Source organism: Chiloscyllium plagiosum, chromosome 25 (genome assembly GCF_004010195.1).
Source record: "Chiloscyllium plagiosum isolate BGI_BamShark_2017 chromosome 25, ASM401019v2, whole genome shotgun sequence".
In the NCBI taxonomy this organism is placed as follows: Eukaryota; Metazoa; Chordata; class Chondrichthyes; order Orectolobiformes; family Hemiscylliidae; genus Chiloscyllium; species Chiloscyllium plagiosum.
This window is the reverse complement of record NC_057734.1, coordinates 7701038-7715828: the sequence shown is the minus strand read 5'-3', so window position 1 is coordinate 7715828 and position 14791 is coordinate 7701038. Positions and strand designations below refer to the sequence as shown.

Here is a 14791-nt window from a genome sequence, read left to right as displayed (position 1 = left end):
AGCAGCAGTACCCATCATCTACAAGATACATTGCAGAAATGGTTCCAAGGCTCTTTAAGACAGCACCTTCTAAACCATCTAGAAAGATAGGTGATGATGCTGTCACTTTAAAAAGGTTACTTTGTCCAGGGTTTTGTTTTGAAGATAGAAGTGTAAAGGCAGAGGTGCTGAAGTGGCTAGGGGGGTTAGTCTGAATCAACAGTGTAAGAGTCTTTAGGCTTTGTTTCAAACAGTTTAGCAATGGAAGGGGAATGGCCAGTTCTCCCAATTCAGGTGTATCTAGTTTTTTTTTAAAGCTAGTAGTTACAAGATATTTGAGTCCAGAAGGGTTACAAACTTCAGTGAATGATCCCTAACTGACTTTCTCTGAAATACTCCTGAATATTGTTCACTCCTGCCTGTGAGAAACTGTGTTTGAATTTATCTTTTTGCCAAGGGATATGTTTATGGGATGTTACAATATTGAAACAGTTAATTTGCTAATTTGCTATATTGGGTCAGTTAAATTGTCCAATAGTTTTTAGATTAGATTACTTACAGTGTGGAAACAGGCCCTTCGGCCCAAGTCCACACCGACCCGCCAAAGCATAACCCACCCAGACCCATTCTCCTACATTTACCCCTTCACCTAACACTACGGGCAATTTAGCATGGCCAATTCACCTAACCCCTGCACATTTTTGGATTGTGGGAGGAAACCGGAGCACCCGGAGGAAACCCACGCAGACACGGGGAGAATGTGCAAACTCCACACAGAGAGTCGCCTGAGGCGGGAATTGAACCCGGGTCTCTGACGCTGTGAAGCAGCAGTGCTAACCACTGTGCCACCGTGCCGCCCATAATTTATTATAAATTTGCTTTCTTTTGTTTGTGGTTCAACTGTAGTATTTAAATAAATTCTGTTTTGCTTACAGCCAAGTGGTTTGACCAGTTGCATCATACCTGGAAGACCCATTTCACATCAGCCTTTACAATAAGAAAAAGTTAGGGTGTAGGGCACCTTCTTAAAAATATTCTGAAGGGACCTGGCCTGGTCCATAATAGATAAAGGGTAGCAGATACAGGAGAACCCCACCACATACAAGTTCATCTCCAAACCATTCTCCATCCTGACTCAGAAATACATGACCATTTCTTCAATGTCACTGGGTCAAAACCCGTGAGTGAAGATGGTGTGGTAGAGCATCTCTGAGGTGCCTCAAACAATCCTGTGTTTGAGATTTTGGAGAAGATTTTTAGCTCAGGTTGTGGACCATGTTATAAGTGAGAACAAATCTAGCAGCTCAGTGAGCAAACGTACACAACAATCCTCTGTGCCTGGATGTCATTGCTCCTCCTTATCAGTGCACAATGACATTTCCCTCACTTCTTAAAGAGATGGGGCACTTGGTCCCTTGACCACTTCTGCCTTGCCAGTGAATGAACATACCAATGACTCAAGCAACGCAAGTCTCTGTGCATATCTGGCAGATATTATTTGTTCTGCTGGACCTAGCTCTCCATGGTGGCTGTCACTCAATCCATGAATGTTATCACACACTTACACACCAGGGCGATGACATCAGTCTTGGACCCTTCACTCCAGTATATGATCTCTGGCTCCTCTGCCAGGTATTTCTCTCCTTATTTATACATCACTATCAGCCCATTAATACGCAAGTCCAGAGGCTCATCATCTGTACTAACAGCTGGGGCTTGTTTTCCAGAATTCCTTCTGAGCAGCAGAAACCTAGGCCATTCTGCCCTCCTCCAGCTATGATAGTGTAAAGCTAGCCTTGAGATTGCTATAAATATATTACCCATGGATTTAACTGTCACTGCATTAAAAGATTTTAAAATTAGAATTAGGCTTTATCGTCATGTACTCAAGTACAGGGATACAGAGTACACTGGAAACTGTATAAATTCGTTATTTCCAGCGCCATCTTAGGTACAAATTAGAAAAATAAAGAAATAAAGTTAAAAGTTCAACGTTCTCTTCAGAAGCAGAGAGAGAGAGAAAGAAAAATAATAAAAGCAGACAGAGCATACATGTTCACGCTGGGCTGCACTTTGATTGTGGAAGTCCTTGATCCAGAGCTGGGCTTCAATTCAAATCTGTGCTAGGTTTCACAAAGATGAAGCCCCCGTCATCTCAAGTGAACACTGGCTCAACGCACAACCGATGCCAGAGGGCAGGAAGTAGAAAGGAAAGAAAGAGGAGGGACAAAAGAAAGAACCAGGCAGAGCAGATGAACTCCGGCTCAGGAGCAAGACTTCACCACCATCTTAGAGAACTCAGGAGTGGGGAAAGAAGAGTTTGCAGCTGCATTTGCTGAGGCTGGTAACTGTACCAATTCAGAGGTGATTTGTGAAGAGCTGGTCAATAAGGATCTTGGGCTGGAGCACTTTTTTTTTGGTCCTAGTTTGGGAACGTGTTCTACAGACAATATAGAAAATAAAATAAATATTTGCTAGTATCATAAGTCAACATCCTTATCCAAGGTTTCACTAAGATACACTGCGAGATATATAACTTGGAGTGGTTGGTTGGAGGCTTTCTCACTAGATGGCCATATATACAGAATTTCCTTTTCAGCATAGGCACATTCCCTTTGTTTTCCTGTCAGCTTGGTTGCCTGCTCCTCAAGTAGGAGCTTTGTAGGAGGAATGTGTATCTAAATTTAATACAAGCACTAGTTCCCCTTTATCAACAAGGCAAAACTTCTTCAAAAGAACTCCAATAAATTAGTTAAACATGATTGCCCTTTGACAAACCTATGGTGGCTTTACCTCATTAACTTGAACCTGTTCAAGTGCTCTGTTATGATGTCTTCATTAATAGCATCTAACATTTTCCCCAAGCTAACTGGCATACATATGTGCACTGATACAAATGTCAATCCCCATAGTTGTGAAGGTTTGTGCCAGTTACTGATAAGAAAAATGCAGTGTGGGCAAGCTAGGAATCTAAAGTTTCTGACATCAAAACAGCTTGAATTCAATTAACCAGGGCTGACAAAATTCTTGTGGCAGTGACATCCCTACCTCTAGGTAGCTCTGTCCCAGAGATAGGTCAGAAATGTCTGAGCAGGCTCATTTACAAAGCAAAATTGATGAACACTATTAATGCATTGTGTGTACCTGAGATGGCTGTGAAGTATTCATCCTGCAACCATGTTTTGTGCTGATGTTCATGGCCCACACAATCCTTTGAGGAAAAGTTCAGGTTGTCACATTATCTAATTATGATGAAAGGTCAGTGAGCCTGTGGGTGACAAGCTACTAAGCACTGTAGCTTTTTTTGGTTTAAATGTGAATCTCAGCAGTGGTGTGATCCAGGAGCACTGTAGCACAAATTGTACTACAAAAGGTAGCTACAATGAAGTGACATTGATTGCATATTAGAGATCTGATCAAGATGCCTGGCACCCAATTGTGTGCAATTGTCATATGCTGTGACAGGCTTATCATATTAATTAACTCCAAGCATGAAACATTGCATCATTCTTCCTTCAGCAGGACTGAAGCCATATTCAGCTGCCTATGAGCACTGCCATCTACAGCCACCTCTGACCAGGCTGCCTTATCTCCTGGACAGCCTTCAAGAAACCTATAGGAACGCATTGCTGAACCATAACACTTTGTACAGATTGTCTAATGTGCAGGAGGGTGATGATCTTACTCCCTTTGATTGTTGCTGATGTCACTGCAAATAAGTCACATCGATATTCACTGGCATATGCATCTGGTATGTGTTAGCTGTGTATGTGCCAGCAGATGTCACAGCAAACATCTGCATACAGAGAAATTTTGCATTATGAACAAACTCCAGACCAAAAAAAAAGTGCCATCCAGACCTCAATTTACTTTAGGATGTTGAGCCTAGGCAACAAGACATGTTTTAGTGTTTAGATTTAAAGTATTTAAGTTTCAAGCTGGAAAGTCAGCTTTTTAAAGACAGTGTTATGTTAAAGAACAGCTCCAGAGGAACGCATATGCCCTTAGTACCTCAAATCAAATGGTTATTCTACACATGATCCTGAACTGGCACAGAATATTTGACTATAGAAGGTACTTAAGCTGACCTTCAACCCCATACATAACTTTCTTGAAACACAGTCATGAGATAGCAATCAAGCATTGGCCTGAAGAGGAGGAAAATCTGCCATTATCACTGAGGGCAATTGCTACATCACAATCATTGCCCCAGTGGAAACCATTCAATGCATATCTGATAAAATTGCGAACCTAAACATTATGCCACATTAAATCAGTTAGCCAAGCACACTTACTTATCAAAAATGTTGTCAGTTTATACTTCCATCCAAACTATTTGTAATGTACCATTGGGACATTGTACTGAATATTTCTAGTCAGCTGAAGGAACTGTGTATGGGAGGTAAAGCAGCTTTACACAGACTCAAATCAGAAACGGCAGACTAACATTTATTTTAAGTCTTACTCAGTGGCTCAACAAAAATGGATCAATTCAATTTGAATCTCCTGAACAAATCAAAAATAACTTGTGCAACACTGTCACTTGCAACAGATTGATCTCACAATTGACCATTTTGTTTACAAGACCACAGTTTGGACATAAATTCCAAACCCCAACTTGAGGCAAATAGCACAGATACATTCAGCAGGAAAATACATAAAATGTAAGGAAGAAAATGGCTAAGTATGTGCTGTATGAACACTGGTAGAGATCTTTTATGTTGAATGGCATGTTTCTGTGCTGCAAAGAGTATGCTTGCTTTGAATGCATAATTACAGAAGCAGCATTGGAAATGCAGGACAAAGTGGAAAAGCAAATTCCTTCATCTGGTCAACTGCTTAGTAGAAAGGTCACTTATTAAACACATTGATAACTTCCAACTCTCCCTTTAGGAATTAGTGCACTGAAACTGGTATTGATATGCAATATGGACAAACATACTATGTAGAATTTAGTCTGTGACAACATGAAGATTTGGTAGCAGATGGAAAGGGTGGATGCTGGGAATGTGTTTCCACCAGGCAGGGATACTAGTACGCGTGGGCACAACCTTCGAATTAGAGGGGATCAATTTAGAACAGAAATGAGGAGACATTTCTTCAGCCAGAGAGAGTAGGGGGGCCTGCGGATTTCATTGCCATGGAGCATAGTGGAGGCTGGGATGTTAAATGTCCTCATGGCAGAGATTGATAAATTCTTAATCTCACAAGGAATTAAGGGATACAGGGAGAGTGCAGGTAAGTGGTGTTGAAATGCCCATCAGCCACGATTGAATGGCGGAGTGGACTCGATGGGCCGATTGGCCTTGCTTCCACTCCTATGTCTTATGGTCTTATGGAATGGAGTGCGCCAGTTATGGCTGGTCTTCTGCAAATGAACTAACTCTCTGCTCAAGAGAAACATGGAGAGCAGCAGCACACAATATTTATATAAAAGAGAAATGAAGGGATAGGGGAATAACAGATAAAAAGAAAACTGAATTTGCAACACTTGGAATAACTAAACCATTCATATGCACTTGACTTTAACTATATTTCCAATATCCAAGTTCCCAAGTTTGATCTTCTCAACTGCAGAAATTAAAGCAACAAAATTAAATTGAGCACATGCATCTTCACATCTGCGCACAAACTTTGTTTTAAATACATTCCCATTTCTTTAGAAATTTAAAATATAGAAAATAGATACAGTACAATTTTGTTTTTCCTTTATAAACTATGACTCAAGATGAGATGAAGTAACTTGTCAAACAATATTTCTTACTGGCCTCCTTAATTCCCCCCCCCCCCCCCCAAACCATTTTATTTGACTAAAGCTATAGTTCATCGTGTTTTAATGGCTCGGCACTAGGTTTGATAAAGACACCTTCCATTACTGTCCAGTAGTTGTTGGCACTGGGGCTGAATGTGCCATGAACTTCAAGCTGACCTCGGATTGGATGGCCATACTGCTCTCCTGTTATCGTTAGAAAGACCTGGGTGCCTGCATGCTTGAAGCGTACTTCATCATCTCGCTCCCAATTTGTTCCGCTGCATTGCACGACCCAAACATCCAAGTCATCTCCTTCTCCATTCTCACCAAAAGCACTTACTTCCTACATGTTAAAACAGTACAAGTTTAGCTCATGGTCAGTCATGCTCTCAGAATAGTCAAACCTATATTCAGATAAAGTTGATAGAAACACATTTCACAGGATGTGGGAGTGTCTGACAAAGTCACTACATTTTGCCCATGCCTAGATGCCCCTGAGAAACCTACAGGTGACATTTTTATAAACCATAGCCAAAGCTTGCCCCAAGAATGCACATTCATGTGGGAAAGAGGAGGAGAACATAAGATTACCATGTACTGTATGCCATACCAGTGTCAAAAAACAAGAACACAATAAACAAAGACTTTTATATAGTAATGAAGGGCAAGCTAGCATAACTTCAAAGACACTCCATGATAGGAACAGAGGAAGTCATAACAAAAACAGTGAAAAACAAACGTTGATAAGTAGCTATTTTTATTATCAGACATGTTTACGCAAAGGGAACACTATTTATATCAAATGCAATAGTTTCAGTTACCATGATATACATGCTAACTACTGAACTACAGCTGCTCAGCACTTAGATAATTATACCTGGTTTCCAGAAAGTGGTGACACAAAATGGTGACTGTGCAGATTTCTTCCAGTATTGGCATGTGTCAGCCGTATTGACTGGCCACATTTTATGGGCATTCCTCGCTGACAAATCTGGCCAGGTTTTGCTCTCACTGTCCAGTAGCTGTTGCTGTCATCAGAAGCATCCACCCCAGTGACAGATTGCTGCCCACTTCCTTTTCAAAAGTAAACAGTGATTATTGTAAATTTATAATTTAAAAGCAGGTTTGAAAATAATCAAAATGCAAGGAACCCATTACCACAATATCAAACATTAAATAGCAACCTTTAAAAACAATTGTACAAAAAAAATTATGCCACTTTTCCCCTACCCCAATTATCATTACTCAATGTGTAAGCGTCTGTGTCTCAATAGCTGAAGTCAGATGGAAAGGAAATGAGAAAAAAAAAATCAGCCAAATTAAATACTCTCTTCATCCAATATCCACACGCTGCTAATTAAACAAATGGGAAAAACAAATCCAATAATCTTCTTCTTGGGTCTTAGCTACTCTTTAATTGGATACAAAATCTATAAACAACAATGAAATTCTGATAGGAGTCTACAAAATGAGATCAGAAAGAATTTTACAGGTCACCAGTACGTTATAGTGGGAAAGAAAGCAAAATCTTGCAAGTAATTATGAGGAATGTTTAAGAGGAATCAAGGGACTGCAGTAGATTGTAGTCTTCAGGGGAAACAGGTAGACGTTCAAAGAGAGACCTTTTACAAGGGGCTAGGAAAAAAATTGGAAAAATATACATTCCTTCCATTCAGTCTTGGGAAGAACGAAGGTTGCAATTATTTAGAAGGCAAGTGGACCTGCAAAGCTGTACACCATACATTCCAAGAAACAGGTACAGATCCAAATATTGACAACAGTCAGAACTGAGCGTGAAGCATTTGTCAAAACATTTTAAAATCGAACTGTTCCATACTATAGCGTAAATATACCAATAATGAAATCACTGAAATTTTAATAGCATTTCAGCACCATATGGAAACTTAAAGTAGGGATCTATTTACGAATATATATATATAAAACTAAAGGGCTAGATTATCATAATCCAGCCGCACTATCATGGAACCAAGGTTGGTGCAGCTGACATTATGGTTACACATCTATTGTTGCATCTCCCTCACTACTCCCCACATTGGAGTGAAAATACCATCATACTAATTTGTAAAGTGTAACAAAACTTCAATTCAACCTGACTCTGAGTTGGATGCCTCCCTTTAAAGCTACCAGGAAGTTTTAACAACAAAATCTACCTGAAACAAAAAAAAGAGGAAGAATGTTCACAAAAAAAAAGTACAAAGACAGCACAGAAACAGTGTTTACGGAAACATCTACTCAGTGCATACACTGGACATGAATGTACAATCTGGACTGATAAAGGGCTCTATGTGCATATTCAGTTATTTCATCATCATGGACATCACACTTGTCACTAACATTACTTTTTCATTCCTGTTTAGAAAGTACCAACCCTGATTCACCCAAAAATATCAAAACAATATTTATTTCTTGATTCTTCTTTAAAATGGATCAACTGACTATTAATCTACTACTAGCTCTGGCAGTCTGTTCAGGAAGTCTCCTAAGAACCTAAAAATCATGGCTTCTAACCACTTTCTGGACAAATCAATTTCACCTGAAAGACATTGAATTTTTTAATTTTTTTTTTAAATACTAATGGACCTAATCTGTCTCCCCATAAGTGTGAAGATATTATGACAACCAAGCAAATGTTAGCAGGACTTATACACTTAATGGTAAGGTCCTTGGGAGTGTTGCTGGGAAAAAAAAACAGACCTTGGAGTGCAGGCTCATAGCTTCTTGAAAGTAGAGTTGCAGGTAGATAGGATAGTGAAGAAGGTGTTTGGTTTGCTTTCTTTTATTGATCAGAGTATTGAGTACAGGAGTTGGGAGGTCATGTTGCGGCTGTACAGGACATTGGTTAGGCCACTGTTGGAATATTGTGTGCAATTCTGGTCTCCTTCCTATTGGAAAGATGTTGTGAAACTTGAAAGGGTTCGGAAAAGATTTACAAGGATGTTGCCAGGGTTGGAGGATTTGAGCTATAGGGAGAAACTAAACAGGTTGGGGCTGTTTTCCCTGGAGCATCGGTCCATGCTGTACATCTCTGACTATCAACCCTTTTTAAATATAGCTATCAGTCACTCAGCTCTCTATTCCAAAGACATGAACACAAGATTATTCAATTTCTCTTCATAGACAATTGATAAAATAGATTTTTTTTAAAATGTAGCTTCTCCAAAATATCCATTTTGTAATAGTGGCAACATCTGTACAGCATATTCTAATTTTTCACACATTGTATTCTAATTGTCATTTACACAGCCATTTTACACATTTGATATCTTCTTGCATTTTGCCTCCAATTTAGGACTGTAAATGAGCTAAATTGTGGAATCCGATTCAACTTAAATAAAATTGTCTTGATAACTTTGTTTCTTCCTGACTATCTCAGATGATATGCTATCAGTTAGTCAAATGCTTATGGTCAAGCATAACACCTGAAAGAAAAGTTTCTCAGTAAGATGGTAAACTTACCTGTTTCAACCAGTACTTGCCTTTATTTGGATTTGAATCCGTACACAGAATTCTGGAATAAATTCAGTAACGTAAGGACTTCCCTACAGTAAGAGAACAAATTGTTCCAGCAAAGGCACAAAGTGTCCTTTCACTGATACCATTAGAACATGTTGCCACCTGCATCATTTCAGCTGTTAATGCAAGAAATTAACAGAACAATATAGTCCCTAAAAGTGAACAATAAAATTCTTCATTGGCACTATATTAATTGTGGAGTTTTGTGAGCAACATTGCGAATCTACCCTGCATGGACTCGCAACAATTGCTGGTTTGGACACTATTCACAGCCCATGAATGATTTTAAAATAAATGCTTTGAAACAATGCCAAGTTCCACACATACAATATGCAAATCTGCCTACATCAGCTGTTGATTTCTCAAAAGTTCAATCCTCAATGTGCAAAAATGTTCCCTAATCCAGTAAGCAATCAACTTTCAACAAAGCCACTAAACTGCTCAGTGGCTCAGGATGTACATAATCCTTGTGTACGTTTCAACTGCAAACACTGAGCCTGTGGTCCCATATAAACTCTATACATACACAAAACTCTATACACACACACGCAAAAATGTAGTTAACATCTAACACTAATATGAAGTACTAACACTCACCAGTTAGAAAACCAATAACTCCATTGAAAACTGTCCAGAAATAAAGAACTGGAGCTGTACAAGGTAGAACACCTCTCCAATTTGATTTCCACCAAACTCCAGATTATCTAATCCACAAAATAATCAGCATAGTGTCAAAAGGTGCAACAATGCTCCACTGGAAGGTGGGGGTTTGCCAGAAGATGCACTGGCAGAGGTGGCAGGGAGTGGGGGTATTTGCCTGAAGAGACACCAATGCCCCTTTTTTGGGGGGAGGAGTGGGGGAGTTGCCAGGACACAGAACAGTACAGCACAGGAACAGGTCCTTTAGTTTGGCCCAAAAATGTTGTGCCCAACATGACAAATTAAACTAATCCCTTCTGCCTGCCCTTTGTCAATAATTCTCCATTCCTTGCATATTCATGCATTCATCTAAAAGAACCTTAAAAAACCTGTCTTACCTGCCTTCACTACTAACCCTGGCAGTACATTCCAGACTCCTACCACTGTGTAAAATAAACTTGCCCCTCACATCTCCTTTGAACTGTCCTCCTCACCCTCAAAACATGCATCCTTACAATAGACATTTTAACTCTGGGAAAAAGAATCTGACTGTCAATTCTACCTAAGAAGTCTATAAAATTGAGATTCAATCAAGTCTCCCATCAGCCTCCACTACTCCAGAGAAAACAACCCAAGACTTTCTCACCTCTCCTTATGACTTATTCCCTCTAATCCAGGCAACATCCTGGTGAACCTCTTCTGCACCCTCTCCCAAGCCTCCACATCTTTCTTGTAATGTGTTGACTAGAACTGAACGCAGTACTCAAAATGCAGCCTAACCAAAGTCTTACAAAGCTGTAATATGACATCCTGACTCTTGTACTCTGTTCCCTGATCAATAAAGGCAACATACTACACACCTTCTTTACCACCCTATCTATTTGTGTGGCCACTTTCAAGAAGCTATGGACTTGAACCGTAAGATCCCTCTGTACATCAATGATGATCAGGGTCCTGCCATTATCTTTATACTTTCTCTTAACATTTGATCTCCCAAAGTGCAGCACCTCATATTTACCCAGATTAAATTCCATCTGCTATTTCTCCACCTACATTTGCAACTGATCTATATGCCACTACATCTTTTGACACCTTCTACACTATCCACAACGCCATTGACCTTTGTGCCATCTGCAAACTTACTAACCCACCCATCTACATTTTCATCCAAACCACTGAAATATATCACAAACAGCATTAGGTCCCATTATGGACCTACAACTAGAAAAACATCCTTCCTATTGGTAAACCAATTCTGAACCCAAGCAGCCAAGTCACTGTGGATCCCATGCATTTTAAGCTTCTAGATGAGCTTAAGGTACCTTGCCAAAATCAAGATGTGATGAACTGGAAGAGCACAGCAGGTCGGGCAGCATCCGAGGGGCAGGAGAATCAACATTTCGACCATAAGCCCTGATGAATCAGGAATGGCTTATGCCCGATTGTCAATTCTCCTGATCCTCAGATGCTGCCTGACCTGCTGTGCTTTGATCTCCAGCCTCTGTAGACCTCAGTTTCTCCTGGACCTCGTCAAAAGCCTTACTAAAATCCACAGACAACTTCCACCGCTCTATCCTTATTGACCGCCTTTGTCAGCTCCTTAAAATGAAAATCAAGTTTGTAAGACATGACCTACCACACACAAAGCCATGTCCATCACCCCATGTTTTTCCAAATGCCCATAAATCCAATCTCTTAAGGATTCTGTCCAATAGCTTCCCAACCACCGACGAGAATCTATAGTGTCCCTTCTTAAACAGATGAGCAACATGTGCCAATCGCTCATTCTCTGGCCATCCCTCCAATAGCTATGAAGATCTTGGTCAAGACCCCAGCAATCTCCTCTCTTCGCTTGGGTACCAATGCCCCAGAGGAGGATAGTAAATCAATACTACAGGAGGAGAGAGCTATCCATCCAGGCAGGGCTCCTGATCACTATCCAACACAGCAACCATGACGCCTCCGCCAGTGAAACAGCAACGCTGTTGAGTTCGAGCGGTGAGAGCCGGACCGACTTACCCGACCCGTACTTCACGTCGTGCGAGTGCAGGCGGACATTGTGCCGGCTGTTGAGCAGCTTGACCACGGAGCCGCAGGTCACGTAGTACAGCTCGGTGGTGGAAGCCGAAGCGAGCAGCACACAGAGGGCGAGCGCCAGCACGGAGCTCCGAGCTGGGGCCGTCAACATCACGAGCCGCCTTGACCGTTGGTCCAAAGACCCCCCTCCGCTTCAAAACCCGGCTTCAACGCCCCCACCCCCACGCCGGCCTCAGCCAATCAACGGGCGCCAGCACCCAGCTGGAAGGTGGGATCGGCGCACGCGCCCCCCCCCCCTTCAAAACCTGTCTTCAACGGCCCCTCGCCGGCCTCAGCCAATCAACGGGCGCCAGCACCCAGCTGGAAGGTGGGATCGGCGCACGCGCCCCCTCCCCCCCGTAGGCCGCTCCTCGCCGATTGGACAGTGACCGTAGTGCTGACGTTGGGCCTTCCTATTGGCCCATACCGCATGTCAATCAACCTCCACCGGGGGCGGGAAGGGAGGCGGGGCCTGCTAACGGCTCCTCCCGATCGTCGGAGAAGGGACGACGTCCATTACAGGAAACCGTGCACTTGCTGGCATTTAGACGTTTTTGGTTGGATGTTAAACTCATCACAGATCAGGGTAAACAAAGAAAAGAACCAATGATGTCTGCGAGCGTCGTCCAGGTAACAAGATGACGACGCAACAACCACAGAAATTGCTGGAAATATTCAGCAGCGTCTGTGGAGTGAAAGCAGAATTAATATTTCGGGTGATCGTGATTTGGAGATGCCGGTGTTGGACTGGGGAGTACAAAGTTAAAAAAATCACACAACACCAGGTTATAATGCAACAGGTTTAATTGGAAGCACTAACTCTCGGAGCGCTGCCCCTTCATCACAACCACCTGATGAGGGAGCGACGCTCCGAAAGCTAGTGCTTCCAATTAAACCTGTTGGACTATAACCTGGTGTTGTGTGATTTTTAAACTTTGTTTCGGGTGAAGTGGCCTTTTCTTCAGAACCCGAAACGTTAACTCTGATTTCTCTCCACAGATGCTGCCAGAGTTTCCAGCAATTTCAGTTTTTTTTTGTTTCTGGTTTTCAGCATCCACAGTTCTTGTCAGTTTTTATTAAAATAGCAATACATTTTAAGTCCAAGCTAATTATCGTGGTGCATTTATGTGGGAGTGCCGCTCTGGCAGCAGTGCCACATTTCCAGGTGTCTCCTAATCAACCCCGTTCAGGTATATTAATGACACACTTCTGGAGCAGGTGGGACTTGAACCTGGAACTCTTGTCCATTTCAGATACAATATTAGAGTTAAGGCAGCTGCATGTGAGGTAGCCTATGGTATTATTTTGAACTGTCAAGGATGTCCTGGGAAATCTCCATCCCTTAATCAACATCACTTAAAAAAACTACAAATTATCCGACCATTATTTGCACACGGAATAAACATGTAGTTGCGCCTGTTTCAACTCAGCAGGAGACCACTATCTGATAAAGGGTCACTCGACCCAAAACTTTAGCTCTGATTTCTCTCCACAGACGATGCCAAACCTGGCAAGCTTTTCCAGCTACTTCTATTTTTGTCACGAGAGATAACAATCCACTGACTTATGTCTCAGGACAGCATGCCTTAACCAATCTGAATCAACCTGCCGACTATAAAATTTAAACAAAACCTGCACTGGCTGAGATTACCACAAAGGATTTTCCTTCTCAGCCTTTCTCATTGAGGCATGGTAAACCTCAACCCAAAACACCACAAATGAAAGAACAGCCTTCTGGTCCTCTGAGACAATGGTAAATTTTACCTTACTTAACGGCTTCAATTTAACCCCTTAAATTGATTTCATTGTGAATATGTGCAAGATGAAAAGCTTTGATAAAATATATCTTTTTCCAGCTTAACTCAAATTCTGTCCTACTAAATGACAATTGAACAAAATTAGAATTTTTTGAGGGTATTCAATATAGTATTGATAAAAAATGAGCCATTCCTTAAGATGTATATGAATTTTTAGAAGATTTTTTGATCAGTAGGTTTCTAAATAAAATTTGTGCATGGGATTAGGGGAAATATGTTATGGATTAAGAAAATCAATATGTAATATATATTTAAGAGATACCTTATGTTATTAAACTTATAAAAAATGTAAACATAATATCAATATTGTGACCTGAGGGAATACAGATCTCAGCCTCCATCTCTCCCAGGGAGCACTTGAAGCATTGGACACAATTAGAAGCATTCTCTTCCTTTCTAATCTAATAGTTTAATGGTCACCCAGAAACCGGTGAGCGTCTGAATAGAATATTAGTGTTATGTAATAAAAAGTTTAGGGTGTAGGTTTGCTCGCTGAGCTGTAGGTTTGATATCCAAACGTTTCATTACCTGGCTAGGTAACATCATTAGTGGCGACCTCCAAGAGAAGCGAAGCTGTTGTCTCCTCCTTTCTATTTATATATTTGTCCTGAATGGGGTTCCTGGGGTTTGTGGTGATGTCATTTCCTGTTTGTTTTCTGAGGGGTTGAGAGATGGTATCTAGATCTATGTGTTTGTTTATGGCGTTGTGGTTGGAGTGCTAGGCCTCTAGGAATTCTCTGGCATGTCTTTGCTTAGCCTGTCCCAGGATAGATGTGTTGTCAGCAGTCAAATTGGTGGTTTTTTTCATCCATGTGTAGGGCTATGAGGGAGAGAGGGTCGTGTCTTTTTATGGCTAGCTGCTGTTCGTGTATCCTGGAGGCTAACTTTCTTCCTGTTTGTCCTACGTAGTGTTTGTGGCAGTCCTTGCATGGAAATTTGTAGATGACATTGGTTTTGTCCATGGGTTGTACTGGGTCTTTTAGGTTTGTTAGTT

At 41.2% G+C, this 14791-nt stretch overlaps 1 protein-coding gene and 1 long non-coding RNA gene across 2 annotated transcripts in view; one reads left to right on the top strand and one right to left on the bottom strand.

The window, feature by feature from the left end:
• Positions 1 to 5232: 5232 nt before the first annotated feature.
• Positions 5233 to 12143, bottom strand: sdf2l1 (stromal cell-derived factor 2-like 1). Its single transcript, XM_043715456.1, has 3 exons — positions 11924 to 12143; positions 6609 to 6805; positions 5233 to 6074 (listed from the first exon to the last, which is right to left on the bottom strand). The coding sequence occupies exons 1-3, from the start codon at positions 12090 to 12092 to the stop codon at positions 5796 to 5798; spliced, it is 645 nt and encodes a 214-aa protein (XP_043571391.1). The 5' UTR covers positions 12093 to 12143; the 3' UTR covers positions 5233 to 5795.
• Positions 12144 to 12406: 263 nt separating this feature from the next.
• Positions 12407 to 14791, top strand: part of LOC122562542 — a 27673-nt gene continuing 25288 nt past the window's right edge. Inside the window, exon 1 of the long non-coding RNA XR_006315355.1 lies at positions 12407 to 12610. This is a non-coding gene — a long non-coding RNA (uncharacterized LOC122562542). The remainder of the gene's footprint in view (positions 12611 to 14791) is intronic.

Excerpts from the sequence above, each read along its gene's own strand:
- sdf2l1 (XM_043715456.1), bottom strand. The coding sequence starts at position 12,092 with ATGTTGACGGCCCCAGCTCGGAGCTCCGTGCTGGCGCTCGCCCTCTGT. Across the intron at positions 6,806-11,923 it reads CGACGTGAAGTACGGGTCGG|GAAGTGGGCAGCAATCTGTC; the intron begins GTAAGTCGGTCC and ends ACTTTTGAAAAG. Across the intron at positions 6,075-6,608 it reads CACCACTTTCTGGAAACCAG|GAAGTAAGTGCTTTTGGTGA; the intron begins GTATAATTATCT and ends TTTAACATGTAG.